The sequence below is a fragment of the Haliotis cracherodii genome, unplaced genomic scaffold (assembly GCF_022045235.1).
Source record: "Haliotis cracherodii isolate W230 unplaced genomic scaffold, xgHalCrac1.p SCAF_4, whole genome shotgun sequence".
Taxonomy (NCBI): domain Eukaryota; kingdom Metazoa; phylum Mollusca; class Gastropoda; order Lepetellida; family Haliotidae; genus Haliotis; species Haliotis cracherodii.
The window spans coordinates 55888791-55904522 of NW_027266297.1; the positions used below are offsets into that span (position 1 = coordinate 55888791).

The following is a 15732-nucleotide window of genomic DNA, read 5'->3' on the forward strand; positions in this document are numbered from 1 at the left end:
TAGTAGAACTACATGTAACACAACTAGAAGTACATGTTATTGAACTAGAATTACATGTAACACAACTAGAAGTACATGTTATTGAACTAGAATTACGTGTTCCTATGTCACGCAGTTACCGTGGTGGTATTTTCTTGGACCAGAGCACATTTTATCACTTTATCAGCTATTTACTAGTGATACGTTATTGCCGTTGACAATAGGGTCCCAGCTCTATATTAATAGTTGATTGTTAAATATAAAATGCCAATGTTATCATTGGCTAATTAAAACGTGTCTTTTATATATCTATCTATTAATACATACATACATACATACATACATACATACATACATACATACATACATACTATCTATGAATGTGTGTGTGTGTGTGTGAGAGAGAGAGAGAGAGAGAGAGAGAGAGAGAGAGAGAGAGAGAGAGAGAGAGAAACAAGGAATATTAGCCATTGTTACAATTAACTTTTTCGATAAATTCACAGCATCATAGATCTCTATACAGGCCGTCTTTTTCTAACGCTTTGTTCTCGTAACTAAGGACATTATTCCTTACGTATTTGAATGTGTGAAATGCGAAACCTATACAATGTGTATTAGGGAGAGATTGTGTCTTTATATAACAGGGTTAGGCCTAGATAGTACATGGATTGATGGGAAGTTTAGTACGCTAACGCGAGGCAGGCAAGTTTTCTACATCAGGTCGTAGTCCTTTGATGATTATAGATTTTGTGCATATGCATCCCTCGTTAATCATGAAATATCGTTCCACTGGCCATTCGTGGATTCGATGTGCTTAATGGGTATCGGTAATAAAGAATGGTTTTGATCGCCCACTAACAGCAATCTGTATTGTTCAATCAAACTGCCACGTCATTAGATTTTATGAGGCTTGTGGGTGACGCTCTTCTGCTGAAGATGCTTGTGTGTTCAACAGGCGGCTGTGTCTGACTGATCAATATTAGCACGGAGAGAACCTACATGCCTGTCGCTGCCCGCCGAGCTGGACTAAACTAAGCGCGCACACTTATATATCAGTGAATCCGCAAATAGTCTCATCGCTTGGTGCGAGCCGTTCGCTTGCTGCGCAAACAAGCCGTGTTGTATTCTGGTCGTCGCCTAATGTATCAGTAGCGACGGTAGCATCCTCGGAGCACCATTTGGCTTTCGGACCGTCCATCTCCACCTGGACACGACTTCGTCATCAACATAACCCTCCACCACGGCAGTCTCGATGTAGACCGAGCCGATTCTAACAAGCAGGCGAGAGTGTGGCACCTGACTCACGCGCGCCGCTATTGACCTAGCCCATAGATTATCATAAATATTGCACATTGCTATGGTAACCGGGGGCTGAGGCAGCTTGTCAGTGGGCAATGTCATAATGGACGAGACTCCACAACCCGCCATGGAGAACCCAGCACGGCCACACCCGGTGAAAAGGTAAGTGAGGGGGTCAAGTGGGTGGTTGGGAGGGTATGCGGGTCCCCCGGAGATGCGAGGAATCGGTGGGAGGAGGGGGATTTGATGAGGCCAGGCCGTCACTTCCAGGGCCATCCCGTCACGTCTCACGGCTAGCAGAGACCGGCAGTGTGGGGGAGCGGGCGTCTTCACTAGCTCTTCCTTACACTTACACGTGTGTATATTGTATATAGTATGTCTTGAGATGACAGTGAAGAAGAGGGGAGCCCGCCACACCCTAATGTTGTTCCAGGACTCGTCAGGTGTGGCGGACATTCTCTTCATCTAGTTCGTCCCATACGCATGTCGGCCACGTTCGCCCAGCCACCCGCGGTTAGCTCCCCTTCATTACTTAGCTAGCTCCAAACTGCGTCGACCCTGTTTGTAGGGTACCTTCTCTATAGATTCCGACAATATTTCGTTACAAGACGGGCGTTGTTTCATTCCTTAACCCCTTATATATACCATACATGCAAGGCATGCGTTTATTCCGGAAACTTTCTCCGATTGACACCCATATCTCTGTTCCCTGTGCCATATTTCCTGTATCAGTTCAGGGTGTTGTCCTGTCCACATCGGTGCCACACCATCACAAGTCTGCATTCCGATTCTACACGATAACACAACACAAAACCATGCATTCCGATCTGGAATGCAACCGAGCAGCGTCTTCACTACAACCAGTGTAAGAAATACCTCAAATCTACAACTGGCTAGACGGACCTCTAGCGCATAGATAGAACCATTCCAAGCCGCTAGACAACACTGATGGAGATGCCATGTCTACAATGTCAGCGTTCCTGTTACCATTATGCGTTTCCCCCGTGGGAATTTCGGAATACATTTCGTCCCCAGCAACGTCTGGTGGTAAGCGGCGACTTTCGGGGTCGGTGATCAGGTTCGATGATTTTGTTGATTACCTGTCATCTACCCCGACAGCGTGGATCGATGCTCATAATATCCGTCATTGGATTGTCAGGTCGAAACTCGATTGCGTCATATAGATTGCGTATTACTGAGAGGGGCGTTGAACAACAAACAAACATAATATCTTGAGGCGAAAAGCAGTGTTTACAGCTGGGCGTATGTAACTGGGCGGACGGGCTAGACGAATCGAGTGATTAGTTGTCGCCTAAGGTATTGGTGGTCACGTACATCCGTCACGTACAAAGCTGAATACAACACTGTGTACAACACACCGGTATGTACAAGATAACACATGTGCAAGTCAAACCCACTCACCACCGTGTACGGTTGAGTGTCTCTATCAGCATCAGTGATCGCAGCGAAACAAAATATATCATATATCGCCGTAGTTACAGTACCACACGACGTTTTTACAATACTACACGACAATATTTACAGTACTAATCGAAAGTATATAACGTAACAGTTTTATACACTACCACACGACTGTATGTACAGTGCAAAACGACAGTATATACAATACAACATAACGGTATATACAATACCTCACGGCAGTAAATACCATACAACATAACGGTATATAAAATACCCCACGGCAGTAAATACCATGCAACATAACGGTATATAAAATACCCCACGGCAGTAAATACCATACAACATAACGGTATATAAAATACCTCACGGCAGTAAATACCATACAACATAACGGTATATACAATACCACCCGACAGTAAATACCATACAAAATCACAGTATTTACAACATACGACAATTAATACCTTACAACATAACGGTATATACAATACCACACGATAGTAAATACCATACAACATAACAGTATATACAACACGACATAACAGTATTTACAATACCACACGGCAGAAAATACCATACAACAAAACAGTATATACAATACCACACGATAGTAAATACCATACAACATAACAGTATTTACAATACCACACGGAAGTAAATACCATACAACATAACAGTATATAGAATACCACACGATAGTAAATACCATACAACATAACAGTATTTACAATACCACACGGCAGTAAATACCATATAACATAACAGTATATAGAATACCACACGATAGTAAATACCATACAACATAACAGTATTTACAATACCACACGGTAGTAAATACCATACAACATAACAGTATATACAATATCACCCGACAGTTAATACCATACAACATAACAGTATATACAATATCACCCGACAGTAAATACCATACAACATAACAGTATTTACAATATCACCCGACAGTAAATACCATACAACATAACAGTATTTACAATACCACACGGCAGTAAATACCATACAACATAACAGTATATACAATATCACCCGACAGTAAATACCATACAACATAACAGTATTTACAATATCACACGACAGTAAATACCATACGACATAACAGTATTTACAATATCACACAGCAGTAAATACAATACAACATAACAGTATTTACAATACAACATGACAGTATATACAATGCCACCCGACAGATTATACCATACAACATGACAGTATATACTATGCAACATCACAGTATATACAACACAACAGTATGTACAATAAAATAATTATAACACAAAACACAACAACCAAATACACCACACAACAGACACAAATGACACAATAATGCAACAGGACAATGCAACGTAACACAACACTGAAATACAACAGCATACCGCAGCTCGGGGGAGTACAACACGGGACAAAAATACAACACAAAATCCAGAATAACACTTGGGCTAGATATCGTCAATTGTGAAATTACTTAAATAAACCGAATATATACCGAATAACGAGACAAGCCCAGGAAGCGACATGACACCGAGAACATGTTGCAGATAGGAATATGAACATATAATACCTTTTTGTTTTGTCATAAATGTTTGCTGGGGCTTGGATACATATCAATAAGCCGGGGTCTTGAAGCATATTGATCTTATAAGTACCGAGTGGCAGCGGTGTAAAACATGTGCAGACAGAATCAGAAAGGTCAATTATTGATGTGACATGTAACTAGCGATGTGCAGGGTGTCGAGTTGACAGACAAGTGCAATATTGATGTAACGTGACTGTAACTAGCAATGCATTGGGTACAGAGTTGACAGACAGGTGCACTATTGATGTGCCATGTAACAAGTGATAGCGTTTAATAACATGTTTAGATGACAGACAGGTGTACCATTGGTGTTGAACTAGCATGTGGCAAGAGTAGAGATTAGAGACAGGTGCGTGGTTGATGTAAAACTAGCGTGTATCAAGAGTAGAGATGAGAGACAGGTGCACTAATGGTGTTAAACTAGCATGTGTCAAGACCAGAGATGAGAGACAGGTGCGCTACTGGTGTTAAACTAGCATGTGTCAAGAGTAGAGATGAGAAACAGGTGCACTATTGTTGTTAAACTAGCTTGTGTCAAGAGAAGAGATGAGAGACAGGTGCACTATTGGTGTTAAACTAGCATGTGTCAAGAGAAGAGATGAGAGACGGATGCGCTATTAGTGTTTAAACTAGCATGTGTCAAGGGTAGAGATGAGAGACAGGTGCGCTATTGGTGTTAAACTAGCATGTGTCAAGACAAGAGATGAGAGAAAGGTGCGCTATTGGTGTTAAAGTAGCATGTGTCAAGAGAAGAGATGAGAGACAGGTGCGCTATTGGTGTTAAACTAGCATGTGTCAAGAATAGAGATGAGAGACAGGTGCACTATTGGTGTTAAACTAGCATGTATCAAGAGTAGAGATGAGAGACAGGTGCGCTATTGGTGTTAGACTAGCATGTGTCAAGAGTAGATATGAGAGACAGGTGCGCTATTGGTGTTAAACTAGCTTGTGTCAAGAGTAGAGATGAGAGACAGGTGCGCTATTGGTGTTAAACTAGCATGTGTCAAGACAAGAGATGAGAGAAAGGTGCGCTATTGGTGTTAAAGTAGCATGTGTCAAGAGAAGAGATGAGAGACAGGTGCGCTATTGGTGTTAAAGTACCATGTGTCAAGAGTAGAGATGAGAGACAGGTGCGCTATTGGTGTTAAAGTAGCATGTGTCAAGAGTAGAGATGAGAGACAGGTGCGCTATTGGTGTTAAACTAGCATGTGTCAAGAGTAGAGATGAGAGACAGTTGCGCTATTGGTGTTAAACTAGCATGTGTAAAGAGTAGAGATGAGAGACAGGTGCGCTATTGGTGTTAAACTAGCATGTGTCAAGACAAGAGATGAGAGACAGGTTCGCTATTAGTGTTTAAACTAGCATGTGTCAAGGGTAGAGATGAGAGACAGGTGCGCAATGGTGTTAAACTAGCATGTGTCAAGACAAGAGATGAGAGAAAGGTGCGCTATTGGTGTTAAAGTAGCATGTGTCAAGAAAAGAGATGAGAGACAGATGCGCTATTGGTGTTAAAGTACCATGTGTCAAGAGTAGAAATGAGAGAAAGGTGCGCTATTGGTGTTAAACTAGCATGTGTCAAGAATAGAGATGAGAGACAGGTGCACTATTGGTGTTAAACTAGCATGTGTCAAGAGTAGAGATGAGAGACAGGTGCGCTATTGGTGTTAAACTAGCTTGTGTCAAGAGTAGAGATGAGAGACAGGTGCGCTATTGGTGTTAAACTAGCATGTGTCAAGAGTAGAGATGAGAGACAGATGCGCTATTGGTGTTAAACTAGCATGTGTCAAGACAAGAGATGAGAGAAAGGTGCGCTATTGGTGTTAAAGTAGCATGTGTCAAGAAAAGAGATGAGAGACAGATGCGCTATTGGTGTTAAAGTAGCATGTGTCAAGAGTAGAGATGAGAGACAGGCTCGCTATTAGTGTTTAAACTAGCGTGTATCAAGAGTAGAGATGAGAGACAGGTGCACTATTGGTGTAACTAGTGGTTGGGTCGATAAACGGTAGAGCATAAACATACATTGAAAGATAACTTTAACACTAATGTGTACGTCTTGTTCCAACACAGGCTGGATAGCAAGGAGAACCCGTTCCTACCTGGCGGGAATCTCAGTAAGGAAACCGACGACCTGTTGAAGCGAGCAACCATCATCAGAGACCAGTTCCTTCTGGACGACGAGGCGAGACTTCTCGCCCAACAGGCTGCTGCAGCAGAGGGTGCCACGCAGGTGCAGGAGGAGCACACGTCACCGGCTCACACAAGTCCTGTGGCCAAACCCAAGGAGAACGGCCAGTCTGCAGAACCAGCATCTCCTAGCTCAGTGCATGTGGACATGAACAAGGAACCCCAAGCCTCACCAGGCTCGCCACAAACTCGCAATGCCGTGCAAAAAGACAAGAAAAAGGGTAATAAATGCTGTAGCGTGATGTAGCACCTGCATTCATCCATATATCGTGATGGTAGTCTATATCAGCCGCCTGGACTGCACTGACAGACGAACGGACGAAGATATGGAGGGCCCCGAGCTTCCATTTCTACCCTGTGGACCTCCGCTATTTTGTGTGCTCGGCTTTTCTGACTTTGTGCGTGGGTGGATTGCTACTCGCCACGATGTCCGTAGGAAAGACTGACTGAACATTTCTAACATGGCATGGCCGCGGTGGGTAAACGTGGTCGTGCCACCATGCATGTATTTATCTCATGTGCATCTGTCATTTGTGTGTTACCTTACTCACTCGGGACGCGCATTGTTTTGTTATCTTCTTGTACTACTGACTGCTACAGGCGTGTGTGTCCGTGTAAAGTCAGGACTCGCCTCAATCTGTACGCCCTGGCTGACACAGTGTAGACTGGAACCCGCTGCCTGAAGATGACGCAGATGTCTGTTCCAGGAGGTTTGGTAATATCGTGTAGAGGTGCTCAGTGAGTAGAGCTGGAGAACCAGATGGGAAAGTACAGAGATACAGGCGGGATCCAGATGTGTAGGACAAGACGGCCAGGTGTGATCCAGGTGTGTAGGACAAAACAGCCAGGTGTAATCTAGGTGTAAAGGACAAGACAGCCGGGTGTGATCCACGTGTGTAGGTACGGAGAAGGTGTGGTCCTGGTGTGTACAGAACGCGGCTGTTCACTGACAGGCACACGTGACCTGAGAAATCTTGATAACTCTACATAATAATTTATTATTTAACAACGTCTTGTAAGACATGCATTTTAGTGCAAACATTGTCAAAGGCATTTGCAGAAAATGGGAAATGTCGTGATGTCGGAGTACATGGTATGTGGCTTGTTGAGGACCATCTAGAACCATCATGCCTCGCCCGGTGTGGCAGCCACGTGATCGGGAATACAATCAGTACAACGTTATGGGCAGGTGACATCTGTCGTCCACCTGTGCCTGGTATCAGCCACGTGTCACTGGAGGACATAATATTGAGGCTTTTTATATATTATCTTCAAAGGGTTGGGTTTGAAGAGGGATTGGGTGGGAACGCTTGTAGAATTGAAAAATGCTTTTACGATTTGTTTTGTATTATTTATTTTTAGAATTAAACAGCAATTAAGTCATCTTCAGATTTATTTGCATAAAGAGTTTGACTGATATGAAGTTTTTGTTATATATGCGATGTGTGGGATAGGGGTGACTTGTGAGTCAACATTGTCCATCTGCCCGTTTACAAACGAGAGGGTATCTGGAGTACAGGAGCTGTAACCTTGGGAGGTCATTATCAGTATAGGACCTGTACACAGGGGAGGTAAACATCAGTATAGGACCTGCACACAAGGGAGGTCAACTCGAGTATAGTAACTGCACACAAGGAGGGTCAACACCAGTACAGGACCTGTACACTCGGGAGGTGAAACCAGTTTAGGACCTGTACACTGGGGAGGTCAACACCAGTATAGGCCCTGTACACTGGGGTGGTCAACACCAGTATAGGACCTGTACACTGGGGTGGTCAACACCAGTATAGGACCTGTACACTGGGGTGGTCAACATCAGTATTGGACCTCTACACTGGGGAGGTGACAGCTGTATAGGACAGGTACGCTGGGGAGGTCAATATCAGTATAGGACCTGTACACTGGGGAGGTCAACATCAGTAGAGGACCTGCACACTGGGGTGGTCAACACCAGTATAGGACCTGTACACTGGGGAGGTCAACATCAGTATAGGACCTGTACACTGGGGAGGTCAACACCAGTATAGGACCTGTACACTGGGGAGGTCAACACCAGTATAGGACCTGTACACTGGGGTGGTCAACACCAGTATAGTACATGTACATTGGGGAGGTCAACACCAGTATAGGCCCTGCACACTGGGGTGGTCAACATCAGTATAGGACCTGTACACTGGGGAGGTCAACACCAGTATAGGACCTGTACACTGGGGAGGTCAACACCAGTAGAGGCCCTGTACACTGGGGAGGTGACACCAGTTTAGGACCTGTACACTGGGGTGGTCAACACCAGCATATGACCTGTATACTGGGGTTGTCAACACCAGTATTGGACCTGTACACTGGGGTGGTCAACACCAGTATAGGACCTGTACACTGGGGTGGTCAACATCAGTATTGGACCTCTACACTGGGGAGGTGACAGCCGTATAGGACAGGTACGCTGGGGAGGTCAATATCAGTATAGGACCTGTACACTGGGGAGGTCAACATCAGTAGAGGGCCTGCACACTGGGGTGGTCAACACCAGTATAGGACCTGTACACTGGGGAGGTCAACATCAGTATAGGACCTGTACACTGGGGTGGTCAACACCAGTATAGGACCTGCACACTGGGGTGGTGACACCAGTATAGTACATGTACAATGGGGAGGTCAACATCAGTAGAGGACCTGTACACTGGGGAGGTCAACATCAGTAGAGGACCTGCACACTGGGGAGGTCAACACCAGTATAGGACCTGCACACTGGGGAGGTCAACACCAGCATAGGACCTGCACACTGGGGCGGTGACACCAGTATAGTACATGTACAATGGGGAGGTCAACATCAGTAGAGGACCTGTACACTGGGGAGGTCAACACCAGTATAGGACCTGCACACTGGGGAGGTCAACACCAGCATAGGACCTGCACACTGGGGTGGTGACACCAGTATAGTACATGTACATTGGGGAGGTCAATACCAGTATAGGCCCTGTACACTGGGGAGGTGACACCAGCATAGGACCTGTACACTGGGGAGGTGACACCAGTATAGGACCTGCACACTGGGGTGGTGACACCAGTATAGGACCCGTACAATGGGGAGGTCAACATCAGTATAGGCCCTGTACACTGGGGAGGTGAACATCAGTATATGACCTGTACACTGGGGTGGTCAACATCAGTATAGGACATGTACCCAACACGATTATAGAACCTGCATTGAGGAGATAATGTGCTAAGAATAGCAACATACATAGAGAAGATTCTTCGACATTGGTAGAGACACCGTCAGTACTTCACGGGTTTGCATCCACTACATGATTCCATGACCCGTGAATACATACGGCCCTGGTCGCTGTGTTTACCCAACGAATCAAGTGACGACCTGGTTCCAGCGAGTGGGAAACTAGCGATATCTTAGGTCATAGAGCGCTCAGATAACGGTAACATTTCACCGCGGTGTGCCTAGCCTTACGGCCATCTACTCCACACATTGCGTCTATGTCAGCCAACGGTAGGGTTCGCACAAAATACAGGCACGGAGTTCGTTTGACTTCCACGAGTTATGTCAACAGCCTCAGTTCTTTACCTGGCAAAAAAAATAGACGCCCGTCTCTAACTAGGTACATAGGAACGTAGTGTATACAAACCCGTGAATTGACGATAGGGTTGAGATAGTATATGTAGAAGTTTGAAACAGGTGTGGTGTAATAGGTAATGGTGCGTATACACGGGTATTTTAGTCCAATGTCCCTATACAACCCGTGGGAATCCTGGGTTAGCATATAGTCCCCACCACAAGTAACAAATGCTTGTCGTAAGAGGCGACTAAATAGATCGAGCGGTCAGGCTCGGTGATTTGTTTGACTGCATATCCTTGTATTCCTATTACGTGGATCGATGCTCATGATATCACCCACTGGATAGTATATTTACTGACGGCCGCCATATAACTGGGATAAAGTAGCTAAACAAATTATACATATTGAAATCGGTAAAAAAGAAAAATATAATACAATTAAAAAATATATATATTGCCATATAGTGTGTCCACCTTTGACTGTAGTTGGTAGCCAAACCGTACATTAGTTCGCGGAATAAAAAATTTCATTCAATCACTACACATATTCCATATATATTGTTAAATATAATTTTCCATATCGTTTAATGTTAAATGTCTTGACGTTTATCGTAATGCCACGTGTAGATTGCCAGTAAACGTATGTCACTGATCACCTCTAAATCGTGTCAGATTCATCAGGAGCGTCGAGTCATTCCCGTTTTACACTCTTGACAAACGAAAACGTTAGTTTTTACTTGCACTTACATTTATATTATATATCATGTACAATCATGCAATGAACTCTGCTTTCAAAAGAGATTTCTTACGCTTATGGAAATGGCTTTGCTGCTTTCATTATACTCTGAGTCTCAGATTGCGGTCAAGACATTTGATTTCTACATTATTATCGATGCTCAGTAAAAATGTAAAATTGATAATTTCAGTAATATTGATTCTTTTTTTTAAAACAGTCAGATACCCTGACAACTAGTGCATGTTTTAGCACTGCAGACTCTATGACTACTTCTTCAGCTGTCGAGTCATCGAAAGGGTTTAAGTCGCATGTTAGCACTCGGACATCGAACACATGCAGTTTCACTGGCCTCGACATCGAACACATGCAATTTCACAGGCCTCGACATCGAACACATGCAATATCACTGGCCTCGACATCGAACACATGCAGTTTCACTGGCCTCGACATCGAACACATGCAATTTCACAGGCCTCGACATCGAACACATGCAATATCACTGGCCTCGACATCGAACACATGCAATTTCACTGGCCTCGACATCGAACACATGCAATATCACTGGCCTCGACATCGAACACATGCAATATCACTGGCCTCGACATCGAACACATGCAATTTCACTGGCCTCGACATCGAACACATGCAATATCACTGGCCTCGACATCGAACACATGCAATTTCACTGGCCTCGACATCGAACACATGCAATTTTACTGACCTATACATCGAACACATTCATTTTCACTAGCCTTGACTTTTTGGGTCTTTTGAAATATAGGACCTAAGGTCTTAAGTCCAGTGGTTGATATAATGAGCATCGACCCACGCAAATGGAATACGATTATATGCGTAAGCAATCCTGACCATCCGATCTGGTTAGTCGCCTCTTACAAGCATAGTCGCCTTTTACGGCAAGCATTGATTACTGAAGACCTATTCTAATCCGGGTCTTCACGGGTCACAGAAAGTAGAGGAGTAAACCACAAATTAAACCCGGCACACCTGGAAGAGCACCACAAAATTAATAGCCATTCGCCTTTGTGAGATTGCCTCTTGCCCATGACTTCCAACAGGGTGCATTTATGTGAACTTAAGAACATGATGCGGCTAAAACACGGGGACACTAATCAAGAAGCATATCAAGCCCGAATCATATCAGTGTTTCTTAGTAAAGTCTGAAAACTATAGTAAGGTATCACTCACGAACAGGGTGATATGTGTTGTCAGTTGTCAAATGCTCACAAAGCAAATGTTGCACAAAAAACCCGTCACTTCCCAAGACTCCCAAGACATGTGTACCATGCGGAAAAGAAAACGTTGCAATCAGTAGACAGTTGAGGACAAAACGTAGTTTAGCATTGCTTCTATACTCTGTATTTAATGTTATTTCTTGAGCTTTGATATCGTTAATACGGCGTTGATCTGTGCGATAGTGCGTTCTTCTCTCAGTCGTTTGTCCTCGTTTGGTTATTTTAAAGGTTGAACGGGCTACCAGTTTGGAAATTGTCGCTGAATAGTTGGTTCGAGATTGTGCTGTTGCATACGTTTTGATGATACGAGTTTGCTCACAATGATTTAAACTGTTCTACGCTTAGAACGTTCTACACATAAATCCGAAGCTACAGGTGAGGTGACATGGGGTTTAACGTTGATAGTATCATCATGCTATAATATTTATAACATACCAACAATTATATCACATACGTTGCAGCAGACCAATTGTATAATCTGTGTAATAACAGACCATGTGTATCGTATATATTACTGCAGACCATTTGAATGATCTGTCTTACAGCAGACCAATTGTATCATCTATGTTACAGCGACCAATTGTATAATCTGTGTTATAACAGACCATGTGTATCGTATATATTACTGCAGACCATTTGAATGATCTGTCTTACAGCAGACCAATTGTATCATCTATGTTACAGCGACCAATTGTATAATCTGTGTTATAACAGACCATGTGTATCGTATATATTACTGCAGACCATTTGAATGATCTGTCTTACAGCAGACCAATTGTATCATCTATGTTACAGCGACCAATTGTATAATCTGTGTTATAGCAGACCATGTGTATCGTATATATTACTGCAGACCATTTGAATGATCTGTCTTACAGCAGACCAATTGTATCATCTATGTTACAGCGACCAATTGTATAATCTGTGTTATAACAGACCATGTGTATCGTATATATTACTGCAGACCATTGAATGATCTGTCTTACAGCAGACCAATTGTATCATCTATGTTACAGCGACCAATTGTAAAATCTGTGTTATAACAGACCATGTGTATCGTATATATTACTGCAGACCATTTGAATGATCTGTCTTACAACAGACCAATTGTATCATCTATGTTACAGCGACCAATTGTATCAGCTATGCTGTAGCAGACCAATTGTATCATATATGTTACAGGTGAGATATGAGGAGAAATGGGGTTTAACGTCGCGTTCAAGATGATTGCACTTATATAGTGAAGTGCATGCACGTGTGTGAGTGTGTGTGTGGTTGCTTGTACTAGAGATACCATGCCGCAGTTTAACATGAATATCCCACTCAGACACAGTATACTGGCTCCGAACCGACCAGTCCTTGTTTTAGCCCCTTCATGCCGAGCACCAAGCAGGGTAACAACAAGTACCATATTTTAACGTTTTTTGGTATGACACGGCCGGGGATCGAACCCCGACCTTCCGCTCTCCGGGCAGTCGCTCTACCACTAGACCACGGAGGCGGTCTGCAGTTCCAGAACATTCGGACAGTGGAAGGAAACTAGTCTGTCAAACAGACCCTGACACAAGTGTATCCAATACAGCCCAGGCAATTCTATTGCAGTTGCCAAGTCAAGATTACTGCAGTTTCTGAAAATAAAGAGTCTCTGGGATCCTTTTTTTATAATTTAATATTAAGATAGTTTTAACAACGTTTATTCTGTAAAATATTTTTGTTTCAGAAATTAAAATATTTTTATTTCAGAGACAAGATGTTAGTCTAGAAGGAGCCAAGCCGGCTAAGTTACCACTGTATATCTTATTTAACCAGTTGCATTTGAATCTTAACGAGACAATACTAGTTTGAGCGCCATTGTACAACTGACAGCGTTTACGATCCTCAAACAAAAGAAACAGGAGAACAAAAGGCACAACAATATTACTTGGTATTGATTCGAAAATACGATTTTGGATCTTAGCTCAGGGTCTAGTAATAAAGTTCCATGTGACAAATACTGGTGGTTCTGTAACTAGATGTTCGTTTCTTCTTCAACCCAGGGGGTGAATAACTAGCCCTTGATCAATTGTGTAGACTTGATTTTCAAAAGGCATAATTTGAATTTGTTCAGGCTCGGTCGGAGAAGTGGAAAGTGTTTATCGTTTTGGTGGAACTGAGCTGGGAGTGTCCCTATTATTTGATAATAGACCCAATATGTTCAATCAGAGCAATGTGAGTGAGTGAGTGAGTGAGTGAGTGAGTTGGGTCACGCCGATTTTAACAGTATTCCAGTTATATCGCGGCGTGTCAGCTTAATGTGGGAGGAAAGCCCGAAGTGATGCAGGTCTCAGACGTTTATCACTTCGGTGAAACCCACGAGCACGGGTATGGTGCTGACAAACCTAGAAACATAATCGGGGCGAACCGGGATTCGAATCCACAATCATAGGTTTCTGGTGTGCCCATGGGACGCAACTCTGCACAGCGAATCGCGGCGCCTTAGACGACTGGGCCACTCGTGCCCCCAAGAGCAATGTAGTAGGAGTATACTCACAAAAAAAGGCAGGGGAACGTGAACTGAAAATGTTAATACCAAGTATTAGAACAAAGATGGGTTTTGACGACAAGCATCCGATGCAAGAACGTTTATGTCTGTAAAAGTCAACACCCAAACACATCCTACAGTTTGCACGTGCACCGCGCAGTTGCGCAACACACTTGCGTTGGGTCTCGTTCCTGATGTTGGACGCTTTCATGGAAGGTCGATTAATCTCTGTTTTTTCTGTCAATCTTTTTGATTCTGCTAATCATAAAATTGGGATTTACTTGATTTCATTCAGTGTTTGTGTATGAACTAGCGATGTGTCTGCACCGCGCGGAGGTCTGTAAATAATCGAGTATGGACCAGACAATCCAGTGATTGAAAAATCATAAGCATCGATCCACGCAATTGGGATCGATGACATGCATCAACCAAGTCAGCGAGCCTGAGCACCCGATCATCTCCATGGACGTGGCTAAATGGCCATGTGTTGTGCCGCCCATTTCAAATCGTCATGTTGCCAACAGATGCCAATGGTGTACACAACGTCGAAACAGGGGGTCCAATCGCCATGGCTGAACGCACCCCACTCCATTTTGTGCATGGAAGTGTTACTGGACAGTACTATCGGGACAACATACTGACACCCTTTGTTGTCCAATTTGCAAGACGTGTGGGTAGACGTTTTGTCTTTCAGGGCGACAACGCCCGTGCATACCGTACACAAACCGTCAATGCTCAACTCCAACATCCATAGAACGCATCTTAAACATGATAGGGAGACGTGCGTGTCAACGTCACAGGCCGCCGACCACGTTGGCTTAACTTGGCCAGGCGCTCTCATAGGAATGGGACAGTGTCCTTCAAATCGCCATTGGGGGACTCATTCGCAATATGCCTCGTCTCGTTAATTAAAGTTAGACAAATCGTAGGCGTGTTACGCGCTAGTGATCCAAAACGTCAACTATGAAATTCCCCATCTTACTTCAAGATCGTCGGCGGTCATAACATGTACTATGCTACTTCACTACTTGTAATGTGTTCCGAATTCGTTCATTATTATCATACAACTATTACTAGAAACTAATATCTCTCACAATTTTTGGAAATCATAAGTAATGTCCGAGTATCCCTCGCTTTTTTTTAAAGAGTATGTATGCCTAACTTCCACTTGCCTAAGAT

General features: G+C 43.6%; 1 protein-coding gene across 1 annotated transcript; it reads left to right on the forward strand.

Moving 5' to 3' along the window:
- The first annotated feature begins 1026 nt into the window (after positions 1 to 1026).
- On the forward strand, positions 1027 to 7885 carry LOC139478816 (uncharacterized). Its single transcript, XM_071261476.1, has 2 exons — positions 1027 to 1440; positions 6359 to 7885. The coding sequence occupies exons 1-2, from the start codon at positions 1382 to 1384 to the stop codon at positions 6720 to 6722; spliced, it is 423 nt and encodes a 140-aa protein (XP_071117577.1). The 5' UTR covers positions 1027 to 1381; the 3' UTR covers positions 6723 to 7885.
- The last annotated feature ends 7847 nt before the right edge of the window (positions 7886 to 15732 follow it).

Coding starts and splice junctions, on each gene's coding strand:
- LOC139478816 (XM_071261476.1), top strand. CDS start 1,382: ATGGACGAGACTCCACAACCCGCCATGGAGAACCCAGCACGGCCACAC. Junction 1,441..6,358: donor CGGCCACACCCGGTGAAAAG/GTAAGTGAGGGG, acceptor GTTCCAACACAG/GCTGGATAGCAAGGAGAACC.